The sequence below is a fragment of the Psittacula echo genome, assembly GCF_963264785.1.
Source record: "Psittacula echo genome assembly, chromosome: 33".
Lineage (NCBI taxonomy): Eukaryota > Metazoa > Chordata > Aves > Psittaciformes > Psittacidae > Psittacula > Psittacula echo.
In genome coordinates this window covers 188,174-205,358 of record NC_137768.1, presented here as the reverse complement: position 1 = coordinate 205,358, position 17,185 = coordinate 188,174, and the positions used below count along the sequence as shown (strand labels likewise).

Below are 17,185 nucleotides of genomic sequence, written 5' to 3'. Positions count from 1 at the left end.
GAATGGGGGGGAAATGGGAATGGGGGGAATGGGAATGGGGGGGATGGGAATGGGGGGGATGGGAATGGGGGGGATGGGAATGGGGGGATGGGAATGGGGGGGAAATGGGAATGGGGGGAATGGGAATGGGGGAATGGGAATGGGGGGAATGGGAATGGGGGGAATGGGAATGGGGGGGAATGGGAATGGGGGGAATGGGAATGGGGGAATGGGAATGGGGGGGAATGGGAATGGGGGGAATGGGAATGGGGAATGGGGTCACTGGGGGTCACTGGGGGTGGGAACTGGGGGTATAAGGCGCATGCGTGGCCCCGCCCCCGCAGCCAACGTCACGGCGCGGGCGCCCAATGGGCTGCGCTGCTTCGGTTGCCCTGACGCCGGCCCCTGCTCCGCCCCCACCATCGTGGAGTGCTACGGGGACCTCCGCGGCTGTTTCCATGGCAACGTCACCGTGACGCTGGGTGAGAGCCAATGGGAGAGCTTGGGGGGGGGGGGGCGGCGGCGGGCTAAGCCCCATTGGTTGCCGCGGTGGCCAGGGAGTGGTTGCCATGGTGATGCGATGGGGGTCTCCGTAGGGCATGGGGGGGGGGGGCTGTTGCCATGGCAACCCTCTTGGAGAGCATCATTGGTCACCATGGCGACCACGGAGCGCCCTATGGGCCGGGTTGCTGTAACACCTCCCTATGGGGCAGCCGTGGGGCTGACGTCCGCCATCTCCCCCCCCCCCCCAGGTGGGTCCCGGCGGTGGCGGAGGTGCGGGGCTGCGTGCGGGACCCGACCTGCGCCCCCGAGCCCCGAGGGGACGACGCCGTGGGGCTGGAGGGGCTCCTGCTGCGCCGGAGACCTCTGCAACGGCCCCATAGGGACCCGCAGCCTCTTCGCCCCCGACCTGCCCCGGCTCGAGCTCCTCCCGCAGCCCCACGGCCCCACGGCCGGGCCCGCCAAAGGCGGCACGGGGGGACGAGGCCACCGCCAAGATGGCCGCCTCCATGGGCGACGTGGCTGCCACCAAAGCCAATATGGCCGCCTCCACAAGCAATATGGCGCCCACTGCAGCCAATATGGCCGCCAGCAAAGCCAATATGGCCGCCTCCACAAGCAATATGGCGCCCACTGCAGCCAATATGGCCGCCAGCAAAGCCAATATGGCCGCCTCCATAGGCAGTATGGTGCCTACCGTAGCCAAGGGGGCCGAACCCAATATGGCAGCCACCAAGACCAGTGCGTCTGCCACCAAAAGCAACATGGCGGCCACCATGGCCAAGATGGCCGCCCCCACGGCCCACGCGGCCGCCGCTGAGCACCCCGGGGCCGCCATCGACGCCAACGCGGACGCCATGGATTCCAAGATGGCCGCCGGCCGTGCAGGGCGCCCCCTGGAGCGCAAAGATGGCGTCAAGGGCCCCGTGGGGCGGAGCCACCCCCTGGGGGCGGGGCTGTGGCCCCTCCCCTTCCTCTTGCTCCTCCTCCTCTAAGGCCTCTATGGGGCGCCCCATAAGTGGGGCATTGCATGGGACAGGCGCCCCCCCACCCCACAGCGTGCCCCATCAGTGCCCCTCCTGCCCCCTTTCGTTCAGTGGGGCACCCCCACGTAAAGGTGGCACTTATAGGGTGCCCCATAAGTGACCCCCCCCCCCCATAAGCCGCCCCATCAGTGCACATCCCGGCCTCCTTTTCGCCTACAGGGCACTTATGGGGCACCCCACATCCCTCCCCCCCCCCACATCCCCCGCTATGGGGCAATAAACGGCTGCGGTGGAACAAGGGCGGGATTGGTCTTTTATTGGGGGGCGGGGCTTGGGCGGGGGGGGCGGGGCTAAACGGGCTCATCCTGGATCCCGCAGCGGAGATTGGCTGGGACAGCCTCGTCTGGAGGGGGGGGGAGAGGCCTCAGAGCCCCGCCCCCTCCCTTTTAGCCCCGCCCCCCCTCTTAGCCCCGCCCCTTTTACCCATGCGGCGGGGGCGGGGCAGCCGCAGCCCCTCCATGAGGGCGACGAAGGCGTCGGGGCTCAGCGTGAGGCGGGGGTTGAGGCGCCGCTCCTCCCCCACCGTGGAGACCGTGTGCCCTGCGGGGAGACGGGACCCACAAGTGACCCACAAGTGACCCATAAGTGACCCACGAGTGACCCACGAGTGACCCACGAGTGACCCACAAGTGACCCAAAGTGACCCATAAGTGACCCACAAGTGACCCATAAGTGACCCACGAGTGACCCACGAGTGACCCACGAGTGACCCACGAGTGACCCATAAGTGACCCACGAGTGACCCACGAGTGACCCATAAGTGACCCAAAGTGACCCAAAGTGACCCACGAGTGACCCATAAGTGACCCACAAGTGACCCATAAGTGACCCACGAGTGACCCACGAGTGACCCATAAGTGACCCACGAGTGACCCACGAGTGACCCACGAGTGACCCACGAGTGACCCATAAGTGACCCACGAGTGACCCACGAGTGACCCATAAGTGACCCAAAGTGACCCAAAGTGACCCACGAGTGACCCACAAGTGACCCATAAGTGACCCACGAGTGACCCACGAGTGACCCATAAGTGACCCACGAGTGACCCACGAGTGACCCACAAGTGACCCAAAGTGACCCATAAGTGACCCACGAGTGACCCACGAGTGACCCACAAGTGACCCAAAGTGACCCATAAGTGACCCACGAGTGACCCACGAGTGACCCACGAGTGACCCATAAGTGACCCACGAGTGACCCACGAGTGACCCATAAGTGACCCAAAGTGACCCACGAGTGACCCATAAGTGACCCACGAGTGACCCACGAGTGACCCATAAGTGACCCAAAGTGACCCAAAGTGACCCACGAGTGACCCATAAGTGACCCAAAGTGACCCACAAGTGACCCACAAGTGACCCATAAGTGACCCACGAGTGACCCACGAGTGACCCATAAGTGACCCACGAGTGACCCATAAGTGACCCACGAGTGACCCACGAGTGACCCATAAGTGACCCACGAGTGACCCATAAGTGACCCACGAGTGACCCAAAGTGACCAAAAGTGACCCACAAGTGACCCAAAGTGACCCACGAGTGACCCATAAGTGACCCACAAGTGACCCATAAGTGACCCACGAGTGACCCACAAGTGACCCATAAGTGACCCACGAGTGACCCATAAGTGACCCACGAGTGACCCACAAGTGACCCATAAGTGACCCACGAGTGACCCACGAGTGACCCACAAGTGACCCATAAGTGACCCATAAGTGACCCACAAGTGACCCAAAGTGACCCACAAGTGACCCACGAGTGACCCACAAGTGACCCATAAGTGACCCAAAGTGACCAAAAGTGACCCACGAGTGACCCACGAGTGACCCATAAGTGACCCACGAGTGACCCAAAGTGACCAAAAGTGACCCACAAGTGACCCAAAGTGACCCACAAGTGACCCATGAGTGTCCCAAAGTGACCCATAAGTGACCCACGAGTGACCCACGAGCACCCCACAAGTGCCCCTCATTGCCCCCCCAGCGCCCCCCGGCGCCCCCCGGTGCCCCCCCCAGTGCCCCCCGGTGCCCCCCGGTGCCCCCCGGTGCCCTCACCGTTGTAGTCGTGCGCGGGGTAGACCAGGCACTCCTCGGGCAGGGTGAAGATCTGCTCGTGCACGGAGCGGTGCAGGGTGCGGGCACAGCCTGGGGGCGCCGGGGCAACGAGCTCCTCCCCTTGCCCATCCCCATCCGCTCCCATCCATCCCAATCCCTTCCCACTCTATCCCAGTCCATCCCAATCCCCTCCCACTCTATCCCAGTCCATCCCAATCCCTTCCCACTCTATCCCAGTCCATCCCAATCCCCTCCCACTCTATCCCAGTCCATCCCAATCCCCTCCCACTCTATCCCAGTCCATCCCAATCCCCTCCCACTCTATCCCAGTCCATCCCAATCCCTTCCCACTCTATCCCAGTCCATCCCAATCCCTTCCCACTCTATCCCAGTCCATCCCAATCCCCTCCCACTCTATCCCAGTCCATCCCAATCCCTTCCCACTCTATCCCAGTCCATCCCAATCCCCTCCCACTCTATCCCAGTCCATCCCAATCCCTTCCCACTCTATCCCAGTCCATCCCAATCCCCTCCCACTCTATCCCAGTCCATCCCAATCCCATCCCACTCTATCCCAGTCCATCCCAATCCCTTCCCACTCTATCCCAGTCCATCCCAATCCCCTCCCACTCTATCCCAGTCCATCCCAATCCCTTCCCACTCTATCCCAGTCCATCCCAATCCCCTCCCACTCTATCCCAGTCCATCCCAATCCCTTCCCACTCTATCCCAGTCCATCCCAATCCCCTCCCACTCTATCCCAGTCCATCCCAATCCCTTCCCACTCTATCCCAGTCCATCCCAATCCCCTCCCACTCTATCCCAGTCCATCCCAATCCCATCCCACTCTATCCCAGTCCATCCCAATCCCTTCCCACTCTATCCCAGTCCATCCCAATCCCCTCCCACTCTATCCCAGTCCATCCCAATCCCTTCCCACTCTATCCCAGTCCATCCCAATCCCCTCCCACTCTATCCCAGTCCATCCCAATCCCCTCCCACTCTATCCCAGTCCATCCCAATCCCTTCCCACTCTATCCCAGTCCATCCCAATCCCTTCCCACTCTATCCCAGTCCATCCCAATCCCTTCCCACTCTATCCCAGTCCATCCCAATCCCTTCCCACTCTATCCCGGTCCCTTCCCAGTGCCTGCCCTGCTGGAAGTCGGTGCGGCCGCAGCCCCGGATGAGCAGCGCGTCCCCGGTGAACGCCATGGATTCATCGTCCAGCACCAGCGTCAAGCACCCGGCCGTGTGCCCGGGGCTCGCGCGTGCCCGCAGCGCCTGCGGGGGGGGGGGGCGTGGCCTAAGGAGGCTCCGCCCACAACACAGCCCCACCCACCCCCATAGGGTTCAATGGGACCCCATAGGGATCAATAGGGTTTCCCACCCCCATAGGGTTCAAGGGGACCCCATAGGGAGCAATAGGGTTTCCCACCCCCATAGGGTTCAAGGGGACCCCATAGGGAGCAATAGGGTTTCCCACCCCCATAGGGTTCAAGGGGACCCCATAGGGAGCAATAGGGTTTCCCACCCCCATAGGGTTCAAGGGGACCCCATAGGGAGCAATAGGGTTTCCCACCCCCATAGGGTTCAATGGGACCCCATAGGAATCAATAGGGTTTCCCACCCCCGTAGGGTTCAGTGGGACCCCATAGGGATCAATAGGGTTTCCCACCCCCATAGGGTTCAAGGGGACCCCATAGGGAGCAATAGGGTTTCCCACCCCCATAGGGTTCAAGGGGACCCCATAGGGAGCAATAGGGTTTCCCACCCCCATAGGGTTCAAGGGGACCCCATAGGGAGCAATAGGGTTTCCCACCCCCATAGGGTTCAATGGGACCCCATAGGAATCAATAGGGTTTCCCACCCCCGTAGGGTTCAGTGGGACCCCATAGGGATCAATAGGGTTTCCCACCCCCATAGGGTTCAATGGGTCCCCATAGGGATCAATAGGGTTTCCCACCCCCATAGGGTTCAACGGGACCCCATAGGGAGCAATAGGGTTTCCCACCCCCATAGGGTTCAATTGGACCCCATAGGGATCAATAAGGTTTCCCACCCCCCATAGGGTTCAATGGGTCCCCATAGGGATCAATAGGGTTTCCCACCCCCATAGGGTTCAATGAGTCCCTATAGGGATCAATAGGGTTTCCCACCCCCGTAGGGTTCAGTGGGACCCCATAGGGATCAATAAGGTTTCCCACCCCCATAGTGTTCAATTGGACCCCATAGGGATCAATAGGGTTTCCCACCCCCATAGGGTTCAATGGGACCCCATAGGGATCAATAGGGTTTCCCACCCCCATAGGTTTCAAGGGGACCCCATAGGGAGCAATAGGGTTTCCCACCCCCATAGGGTTCAATGAGTCCCCATAGGGATCAATAGGGTTTCCCACCCCCATAGGGTTCAGTGGGACCCCATAGGGATCAATAGGGTTTCCCACCCCCATAGGGTTCAATGAGTCCCCATAGGGATCAATAGGGTTTCCCACCCCCGTAGGGTTCAGTGGGACCCCATAGGGAGCAATAGGGTTTCCCACCCCCATAGTGTTCAATTGGACCCCATAGGGATCAATAGGGTTTCCCACCCCCATAGGGTTCAAGGGGACCCCATAGGGATCAATAGGGTTTCCCACCCCCATAGGGTTCAATTGGACCCCATAGGGATCAATAAGGTTTCCCACCCCCCATAGGGTTCAATGGGACCCCATAGGGATCAATAAGGTTTCCCACCCCCCATAGGGTTCAATGGGACCCCATAGGGATCAATAGGGTTTCCCACCCCCATAGGGTTCAATGGGACCCCATAGGGATCAATAAGGTTTCCCACCCCCATAGGGTTCAGTGGGACCCCATAGGGAGCAATAGGGTTTCCCACCCCCATAGGGTTCAATGGGACCCCATAGGGAGCAATAGGGTTTCCCACCCCCATAGGGTTCAATGGGACCCCATAGGGAGCAATAGGGTTTCCCACCCCCATAGTGTTCAATTGGACCCCATAGGGATCAATAGGGTTTCCCACCCCCATAGGGTTCAAGGGGACCCCATAGGGATCAATAGGGTTTCCCACCCCCCATAGGGTTCAATGGGACCCCATAGGGATCAATAAGGTTTCCCACCCCCCATAGGGTTCAATGGGACCCCATAGGGATCAATAGGGTTTCCCACCCCCATAGGGTTCAGTGGGACCCCATAGGGATCAATAGGGTTTCCCACCCCCATAGGGTTCAATGGGACCCCATAGGGATCAATAGGGTTCAATGGGTTCCCACAGGTGTCAATCCGTCCCTATAGGTATCAATGGCCCCCCCATAGGGATCAATGGGTGTCTCCCCACATAGGGTTCAATGGGGCGTGTGCCCCCCCATAGGTCTCAAAGTGCCCCTATGGGTCTCTATGGGGTCTCTATGGTGTCTCTATGGGGTCTCTATGGGGTCTCTATGGGTCCCTATGGGTCCCTTTGGGGTCTCTATGGGGTCTCTATGGGTCTCTATGGGTCCCTATGGGTCTCTATGGGTCTCTATGGGGCTCTATGGGTCCCTATGGGGTCTCTATGGGTCTCTATGGGGCTCTATGGGTCTCTATGGGTCTCTATGGGGCTCTATGGGTCCCTATGGGGTCTCTATGGGTCCCTATGGGTCCCTATGGGTCTCTATGGGGTCTCTATGGGTCTCTATGGGGTCTCTATGGGTCCCTATGGGTCCCTATGGGGTCTCTATGGGGTCCCTATGGGTCCCTATGGGGTCTCTATGGGTCTCTATGGGGCTCTATGGGTCCCTATGGGGTCTCTATGGGTCCCTATGGGTCCCTATGGGTCTCTATGGGGTCTCTATGGGTCTCTATGGGGTCTCTATGGGGTCTCTATGGGTCTCTATGGGTCCCTATGGGGTCTCTATGGGTCCCTATGGGTCCCTATGGGTCTCTATGGGGTCTCTATGGGTCTCTATGGGGTCTCTATGGGGTCTCTATGGGTCTCTATGGGTCTCTATGGGGTCTCTATGGGTCTCTATGGGGTCTCTATGGGTCCCTATGGGTCCCTATGGGTCTCTATGGGTCCCTATGGGGTCTCTATGGGTCCCTATGGGGTCTCTATGGAGTCTCTATGGGGTTTCTATGGGTCCCTATGGGTCCCTATGGGTCTCTATGGGTCCCTATGGGGTCTCTATGGGTCCCTATGGGGTCTCTATGGAGTCTCTATGGAGTCTCTATGGGTCTCTATGGGTCCCTATGGGTCCCTATGGGTCTCTATGGGGTCCCTATGGGTCCCTATGGGTCCCTATGGGTCTCTATGGGTCTCTATGGGGTCTCTATGGGTCCCTATGGGTCCCTATGGGTCCCTATGGGTCCCCGTGGGTCCCCGTGGGTCGCCGTGGGGCTCACGAAGGCTCCGAAGCGCAGCTCGTCCCCGTGCCGCAGGAGCAGGTCCGCGCGTGCGCCGCTCGCCCGCGAGATGGCGCTGCGGCAGCCCAGCGCCGCGCGCAGCGCGCCGGACCCGGTCACGTGATCCGCGTGGCAGTGCGTGTTCACTGCGGGCCGGACGAGGGGGCGGGGTCAGCGCCGGGAGAGACCAAGGCCGGGCACAACGGGGGGGGGGGGGGGGGGGGGGCAGGGGGCAGGCCCGGACCAAGGGCTCCATAGGGTTAATGGGGAGGCCAAACCCCCCTCTAGGGCACTTGGAGGGGTCCGAAGCCCCTTCGAGTGGGTTTAGGGGCAGGGGGCGGGGCTATGGGTGTCTATGGGGGTCTATGGGGGTCTATGGGGTGTCCATGGGGTGTCCATGGGGTGTCCATGGGGTGTCCATGGGGTGTCTATGGGGTGTCTATGGGTGTCCATGGGGGTCTATGGGGTGTCCATGGGGTGTCCATGGGGGTCTATGGGGGTCTATGGGGTGTCCATGGGGTGTCCATGGGGTGTCCATGGGGTGTCCATGGGGTGTCTATGGGTGTCCATTGGGGTCTATGGGGTGTCCATGGGGTGTCCATGGGGTGTCCATGGGGTGTCTATGGGGTGTCTATGGGTGTCCATGGGGGTCTATGGGGTGTCCATGGGGTGTCCATGGGGTGTCTATGGGGTGTCTATGGGGTGTCCATGGGGTGTCTATGGGTGTCCATGGGGGTCTATGGGGTGTCCATGGGGTGTCCATGGGGTGTCTATGGGGTGTCTATGGGTGTCCATGGGGGTCTATGGGGTGTCCATGGGGTGTCCATGGGGTGTCCATGGGGTCCCTCACCCGCGTAGCGCAGGCTGAGCCCCAGCTCCCGCAGCAGCCGCGTGTCCCTGGGCACCGTCTCCAGCACGGGGTCGATGATGACGGCGTCGCCCGAGCCCGCGTCCGCCAGCACGTACGTGAAGGAGGAGGAGGAGGCCTCGAAGAGCTGCGGGGACGGCACGGGAACGGCACGGGAATGACACGGGAATGACACGGGAACGGCACGGGAATGACACGGGAATGACACGGGAACGGCACGGGAATGACACGGGAATGACACGGGAACGGCACGGGAATGACACGGGAATGACACGGGAACGGCACGGGAACGGCACGGGAATGACACGGGAATGACACGGGAACGGCACGGGAATGACACGGGAATGACACGGGAACGGCACGGGAATGACACGGGAATGACACGGGAATGACACGGGAACGGCACGGGAATGACACGGGAATGACACGGGAATGACACGGGAACGGCACGGGAATGACACGGGAACGGCACGGGAACGGCACGGGAATGACACGGGAACGGCACGGGAACGGGACGGGAACGACACGGGAATGACACGGGAACGGCACGGGAATGACACGGGAATGACACGGGAACGGCACGGGAACGGGACGGGAACGACACGGGAATGACACGGGAACGGCACGGGAATGACACGGGAATGACACGGGAATGACACGGGAACGGCACGGGAATGACACGGGAATGACACGGGAACGGCACGGGAATGACACGGGAACGGCACGGGAATGACACGGGAACGACACGGGAATGACACGGGAACGGCACGGGAATGACACGGGAATGACACGGGAACGACACGGGAATGACACGGGAATGACACGGGAACGGCACGGGAATGACACGGGAACGGCACGGGAATGACACGGGAATGACACGGGAACGGCACGGGAATGACACGGGAACGACACGGGAATGACACGGGAACGGCACGGGAATGACACGGGAACGGCACGGGAACGACACGGGAACGGCACGGGAATGACACGGGAATGACACGGGAATGACACGGGAATGACACGGGAATGACACGGGAACGGCACGGGAATGACACGGGAATGACACGGGAACGGCACGGGAATGACACGGGAATGACACGGGAACGACACGGGAATGACACGGGAATGACACGGGAACGGCACGGGAACAGCACGGGAATGACACGGGAATGACACGGGAACGGGACGGGAATGACACGGGAATGACACGGGAACGGCACGGGAATGACACGGGAATGACACGGGAACGACACGGGAATGACACGGGAACGACACGGGAACGGGACGGGAACGGGACGGGAATGACACAGGAATGACACGGGAACGGCACGGGAACGGGACGGGAACGACACGGGAACGACACGGGAACGACACGGGAACGACACGGGAACGGGACGGGAATGACACGGGAACGGCACGGGAATGACACGGGAATGACACGGGAACGGCACGGGAATGACACGGGAATGACACGGGAATGGCACGGGAACGGCACGGGAATGACACGGGAACGGCACGGGAATGACACGGGAACGGCACGGGAATGGCACGGGAATGACACGGGAATGACACGGGAACGGCACGGGAACGACATGGGAATGACACGGGAACGGCACGGGAATGACATGGGAACGGCACGGGAATGACACGGGAATGACACGGGAATGACACGGGAACGGCACGGGAACGGCACGGGAATGACACGGGAACGGCACGGGAATGACACGGGAACGGCACGGGAACGGCACGGGAATGACACGGGAATGACACGGGAACGGGACGGGAATGACACGGGAACGACACGGGAACGGCACGGGAATGACACGGGAATGACACGGGAATGGCACGGGAAAGGCACGGGAATGACACGGGAATGACACGGGAATGACACGGGAACGGCACGGGAACGGGACGGGAATGACACGGGAACGGCACGGGAACGGCACGGGAATGACACGGGAATGGCACGGGAAAGGCACGGGAATGACACGGGAATGACACGGGAATGGCACGGGAATGACACGGGAACGGCACGGGAACGGCACGGGAATGACACGGGAATGACACGGGAATGACACGGGAATGACACGGGAACGGCACGGGAACGACACGGGAACGGGACGGGAATGACACGGGAACGACACGGGAACGACACGGGAACGGGACGGGAACGGGACGGGAACGACACGGGAACGACACGGGAACGGGACGGGAATGACACGGGAACGGCACGGGAATGACACGGGAATGACACGGGAACGACACGGGAATGACACGGGAATGACACGGGAACGACACGGGAATGACACGGGAATGACACGGGAACGGCACGGGAAGGACACGGGAATGGCACGGGAACGGCACGGGAACGACACGGGAATGACACGGGAACGGCACGGGAACGACATGGGAACGGCACGGGAATGACACGGGAACGGCACGGGAATGACACGGGAATGACACGGGAACGGCACGGGAACGGCACGGGAACGACACGGGAATGACACGGGAACGGCACGGGAACGACATGGGAACGGCACGGGAATGACACGGGAACGGCACGGGAATGACATGGGAACGGCACGGGAACGGCACGGGAATGACAGAGGAACAGCACGGGAACGACACGGGAACGGCACGGGAACGACACGGGAATGACAGAGGAACAGCACGGGAACGACACGGGAACGGCACGGGAACGGCACGGGAACGACACGGGAACGACACGGGAACGGGACGGGAATGACACGGGAATGGCACGGAAATGACACGGGAACGACACGGGAACGGCATGGGAACGACACGGGAACGGCACGGGAACGGGACGGGAATGACACGGGAAAGGCACGGAAATGACACGGGAACGACACGGGAACGGCACGGGAATGACACGGGAATGGCACGGAAATGACACGGGAACGACACGGGAACGGCACGGGAATGGCATGGGAATGGCACGGAAATGACACGGGAACGGCACGGGAACGACACGGGAACGACACGGGAACGACACGGGAACGACACGGGAACGACACGGGAACGACACGGGAACGACACGGGAATGACACGGGAATGGCACGGAAATGACACGGGAACGACACGGGAACGGCACGAGAACGACACGGGAATGACACGGGAACGACACGGGAACGACACGGGAATGACACGGGAACGGCACGGGAACGGCACGGGAATGACACGGGAATGACACGGGAATGGCACGGAAATGACACGGGAACGACACGGGAACGGCACGAGAACGACACGGGAACGACACGGGAATGACACGGGAATGGCACGGAAATGACACGGGAACGACACGGGAACGACACGGGAACGACACGGGAACGGCACGGGAACGGCACGGGAATGACACGGGAATGACACGGGAATGGCACGGAAATGACACGGGAACGACACGGGAACGGCACGGGAACGACACGGGAACGACACGGGAATGACACGGGAATGGCACGGGAACGGCACGGGAATGACACGGGAACGACACGGGAACGACACGGGAATGACACGGGAATGGCACGGGAACGACACGGGAATGACACGGGAATGGCACGGAAATGACACGGGAACGACACGGGAACGGCACGAGAACGACACGGGAATGACACGGGAATGACACGGGAACGGCACGGGAACGACACGGGAACGACATGGGAACGACACGGGAATGACACGGGAACGACACGGGAACGACACGGGAATGACACGGGAATGACACGGGAACGGCACGAGAACGACACGGGAATGACACGGGAATGACACGGGAATGACACGGGAACGACACGGGAATGACACGGGAACGACACGGGAATGACACGGGAATGGCACGGAAATGACACGGGAACGGCACGGGAACGACACGGGAACGACACGGGAATGACACGGAAATGACACGGGAACGACACGGGAATGACACGGGAATGACACGGGAATGACACGGGAACGGCACGGGAACGACACGGGAATGACACGGGAACGGCACGGGAATGACACGGGAACGACACGGGAACGACACGGGAATGACACGGGAATGACACGGGAACGACACGGGAATGACACGGGAATGACACGGGAATGACACGGGAACGACACGGGAATGACACGGGAATGACACGGGAACGACACGGGAATGACACGGGAACGGCACGGGAACGACACGGGAATGACACGGGAACGACACGGGAACGACACGGGAATGACACGGGAATGACACGGGAACGGCACGAGAACGACACGGGAATGACACGGGAATGACACGGGAATGACACGGGAATGGCACGGAAATGACACGGGAACGGCACGGGAACGACACGGGAACGACACGGGAATGACACGGAAATGACACGGGAACGACACGGGAATGACACGGGAATGACACGGGAATGACACGGGAACGGCACGAGAACGACACAGGAATGACACGGGAATGACACGGGAATGACACGGGAATGGCACGGAAATGACACGGGAACGGCACGGGAATGACAGAGGAACGGCACGGGAATGACACGGGAACGACACGGGAATGACAGAGGAACGGCACGGGAATGACACGGGAACGGCACGGGAATGACACGGGAACGGCACGGGAATGGCACGGGAATGACACGGGAATGACACGGGAACGGCACGGGAATGACACGGGAACGGCACGGGAATGACACGGGAACGGCACGGGAATGGCACGGGAATGACACGGGAATGACACGGGAACGGCACGGGAATGACATGGGAACGGCACGGGAATGACACGGGAATGACACGGGAATGACACGGGAACGGCACGGGAACGGCACGGGAATGACACGGGAACGGCACGGGAATGACACGGGAACGGCACGGGAACGGCACGGGAACGGCACGGGAATGACACGGGAATGACACGGGAACGGGACGGGAATGACACGGGAACGACACGAGAACGGCACGGGAATGACACGGGAATGACACGGGAATGGCACGGGAAAGGCACGGGAATGACACGGGAATGACACGGGAATGACACGGGAACGGCACGGGAATGGCACGGGAATGGCACGGGAAAGGCACGGGAATGACACGGGAATGACACGGGAATGGCACGGGAATGACACGGGAATGACACGGGAACGGCACGGGAATGACACGGGAATGACACGGGAATGACACGGGAACGGCACGGGAACGGCACGGGAACGACACGGGAACGGGACGGGAATGACACGGGAATGACACGGGAACGACACGGGAACGGGACGGGAACGGGACGGGAACGACACGGGAACGACACGGGAACGGGACGGGAATGACACGGGAACGGCACGGGAATGACACGGGAATGACACGGGAACGACACGGGAACGGCACGGGAATGACACGGGAATGACACGGGAACGACACGGGAATGACACGGGAATGACACGGGAACGACACGGGAACGGCACGGGAATGACACGGGAATGACACGGGAATGACACGGGAATGACACGTGAATGACACGGGAACGGCACGGGAATGACACGGGAATGACACGGGAATGACACGGGAACGGCACGGGAATGACACGGGAATGACACGGGAACGGCACGGGAATGACACGGGAATGGCACGGGAACGGCACGGGAACGACACGGGAATGACACGGGAACGGCACGGGAACGACATGGGAACGGCACGGGAATGACACGGGAACGGCACGGGAATGACACGGGAATGACACGGGAACGGCACGGGAACGGCACGGGAACGACACGGGAATGACACGGGAACGGCACGGGAACGACATGGGAACGGCACGGGAATGACACGGGAACGGCACGGGAACGGCACGGGAACGACACGGGAACGGCACGGGAACGGCACGGGAATGACAGAGGAACAGCACGGGAACGACACGGGAACGGCACGGGAACGACACGGGAATGACAGAGGAACAGCACGGGAACGACACGGGAACGGCACGGGAACGGCACGGGAACGACACGGGAACGACACGGGAACGGGACGGGAATGACACGGGAATGGCACGGAAATGACACGGGAACGACACGGGAACGGCACGGGAACGGGACGGGAATGACACGGGAAAGGCACGGAAATGACACGGGAACGACACGGGAACGGCACGGGAATGACACGGGAATGGCACGGAAATGACACGGGAACGACACGGGAACGGCACGGGAATGGCATGGGAATGGCACGGAAATGACACGGGAACGGCACGGGAACGACACGGGAACGACACGGGAACGACACGGGAACGACACGGGAACGGCACGGGAACGACACGGGAATGGCACGGGAATGACACGGGAATGGCACGGAAATGACACGGGAACGACACGGGAACGGCACGAGAACGACACGGGAACGACACGGGAACGACACGGGAATGACACGGGAATGACACGGGAATGACACGGGAATGGCACGGAAATGACACGGGAACGGCACGGGAATGACACGGGAATGACACGGGAATGACACGGGAATGACACGGGAATGACACGGGAACGGCACGAGAACGACACGGGAACGACACGGGAATGACACGGGAATGGCACGGAAATGACACGGGAACGACACGGTAACGACACGGGAACGACACGGGAATGACACGGGAATGGCACGGAAATGACACGGGAACGACACGGGAACGGCACGGGAACGACACGGGAACGACACGGGAACGGCACGGGAACGACACGGGAACGACACGGGAATGACACGGGAATGGCACGGGAACGGCACGGGAATGACACGGGAACGACACGGGAACGACACGGGAATGACACGGGAATGGCACGGGAACGACACGGGAATGACACGGGAATGGCACGGAAATGACACGGGAACGACACGGGAACGGCACGAGAACGACACGGGAATGACACGGGAATGACACGGGAACGGCACGGGAACGACACGGGAACGACATGGGAACGACACGGGAATGACACGGGAACGACACGGGAACGACACGGGAATGACACGGGAATGACACGGGAATGGCACGGGAATGACACGGGAACGACACGGGAACGACACGGGAATGACACGGGAATGACACGGGAACGGCACGGGAACGACACGGGAATGACACGGGAACGGCACGGGAACGACACGGGAATGACACGGGAACGACACGGGAACGACACGGGAATGACACGGGAATGACACGGGAACGGCACGAGAACGACACAGGAATGACACGGGAATGACACGGGAACGACACGGGAACGACACGGGAATGACACGGGAATGACACGGGAACGGCACGGGAACGACACGGGAATGACACGGGAACGGCACGGGAACGACACGGGAATGACACGGGAACGACACGGGAACGACACGGGAATGACACGGGAATGACACGGGAACGACACGGGAATGACACGGGAATGGCACGGAAATGACACGGGAACGGCACGGGAACGACACGGGAACGACACGGGAATGACACGGGAATGACACGGGAATGGCACGGGAACGGCACGAGAACGACACAGGAATGACACGGGAATGACACGGGAATGACACGGGAATGGCACGGAAATGACACGGGAACGGCACGGGAATGACAGAGGAACGGCACGGGAATGACACGGGAACGACACGGGAATGACACGGGAACGGCACGGGAACGACACGGGAACGACACGGGAATGACACGGGAATGACACGGGAATGACACGGGAACGGGACGGGAACAGGACGGGAACGGGACGGGAACGGGACGGGAACGGCACGGGAACAGGGGCCCAGCATGGTAAAACACAGGACCCTCATGCTAACATGCGATAACATATGACCCCCATATAACAACACGTGACCCCCCATGATACCACATGACCCCCCCCGTATGACCCACCGGTGACCCCTGTTATCTGCCCAACCCCACCCCCCCATCACATGACTTTTCCCCAAGCCCTACTTCCGGGTTCCCCCCGCCGCCATCGGCCCCCCCGGTACCTGCCGCAGCAGCAGCCGCCGCCCCGCGGTGCCGTAGCCCCGACGGGCCGCGATGGCGGCGGGGACGCGGCGGAGCCACATGACCGGGGGGGACCGGAAGCGGAGGGAGAGACGCGGCGCCTTTAAGAGGCGCTGAGAGCGGAAGGGAGGGGCCCTAAAGGGGCAATGGTGGGAGGAGCCTTAAAGGCGCAATGGCTTCAAGGGGCAACGGCCTTAAAGGGGCAATGGCTTAAAGGGGCAATGGCTTAAAGCAGTAATGGCTTCAAGGGGCAATGGCTTAAAGGGGCAATGGCTTCAAGGGGCAATGGGCTTAAAAGGGCAATGGGCTTAAAGCAGGAATGGGTTTAAAAGCAAAATGGCTTAAAGGGGCAATGGCT

At 61.0% G+C, this 17,185-nt stretch overlaps 1 protein-coding gene across 1 annotated transcript; it reads right to left on the bottom strand.

Moving 5' to 3' along the window:
• Positions 1-1,758: 1,758 nt before the first annotated feature.
• ETHE1 (ETHE1 persulfide dioxygenase) lies at positions 1,759-16,931 on the bottom strand. The gene is made up of 7 exons (XM_080636454.1): positions 16,809-16,931; positions 8,814-8,958; positions 7,964-8,109; positions 4,735-4,864; positions 3,581-3,670; positions 1,950-2,066; positions 1,759-1,869 (listed from the first exon to the last, which is right to left on the bottom strand). The coding sequence occupies exons 1-7, from the start codon at positions 16,887-16,889 to the stop codon at positions 1,817-1,819; spliced, it is 762 nt and encodes a 253-aa protein (XP_080492580.1). The 5' UTR covers positions 16,890-16,931; the 3' UTR covers positions 1,759-1,816.
• Positions 16,932-17,185: the final 254 nt, after the last annotated feature.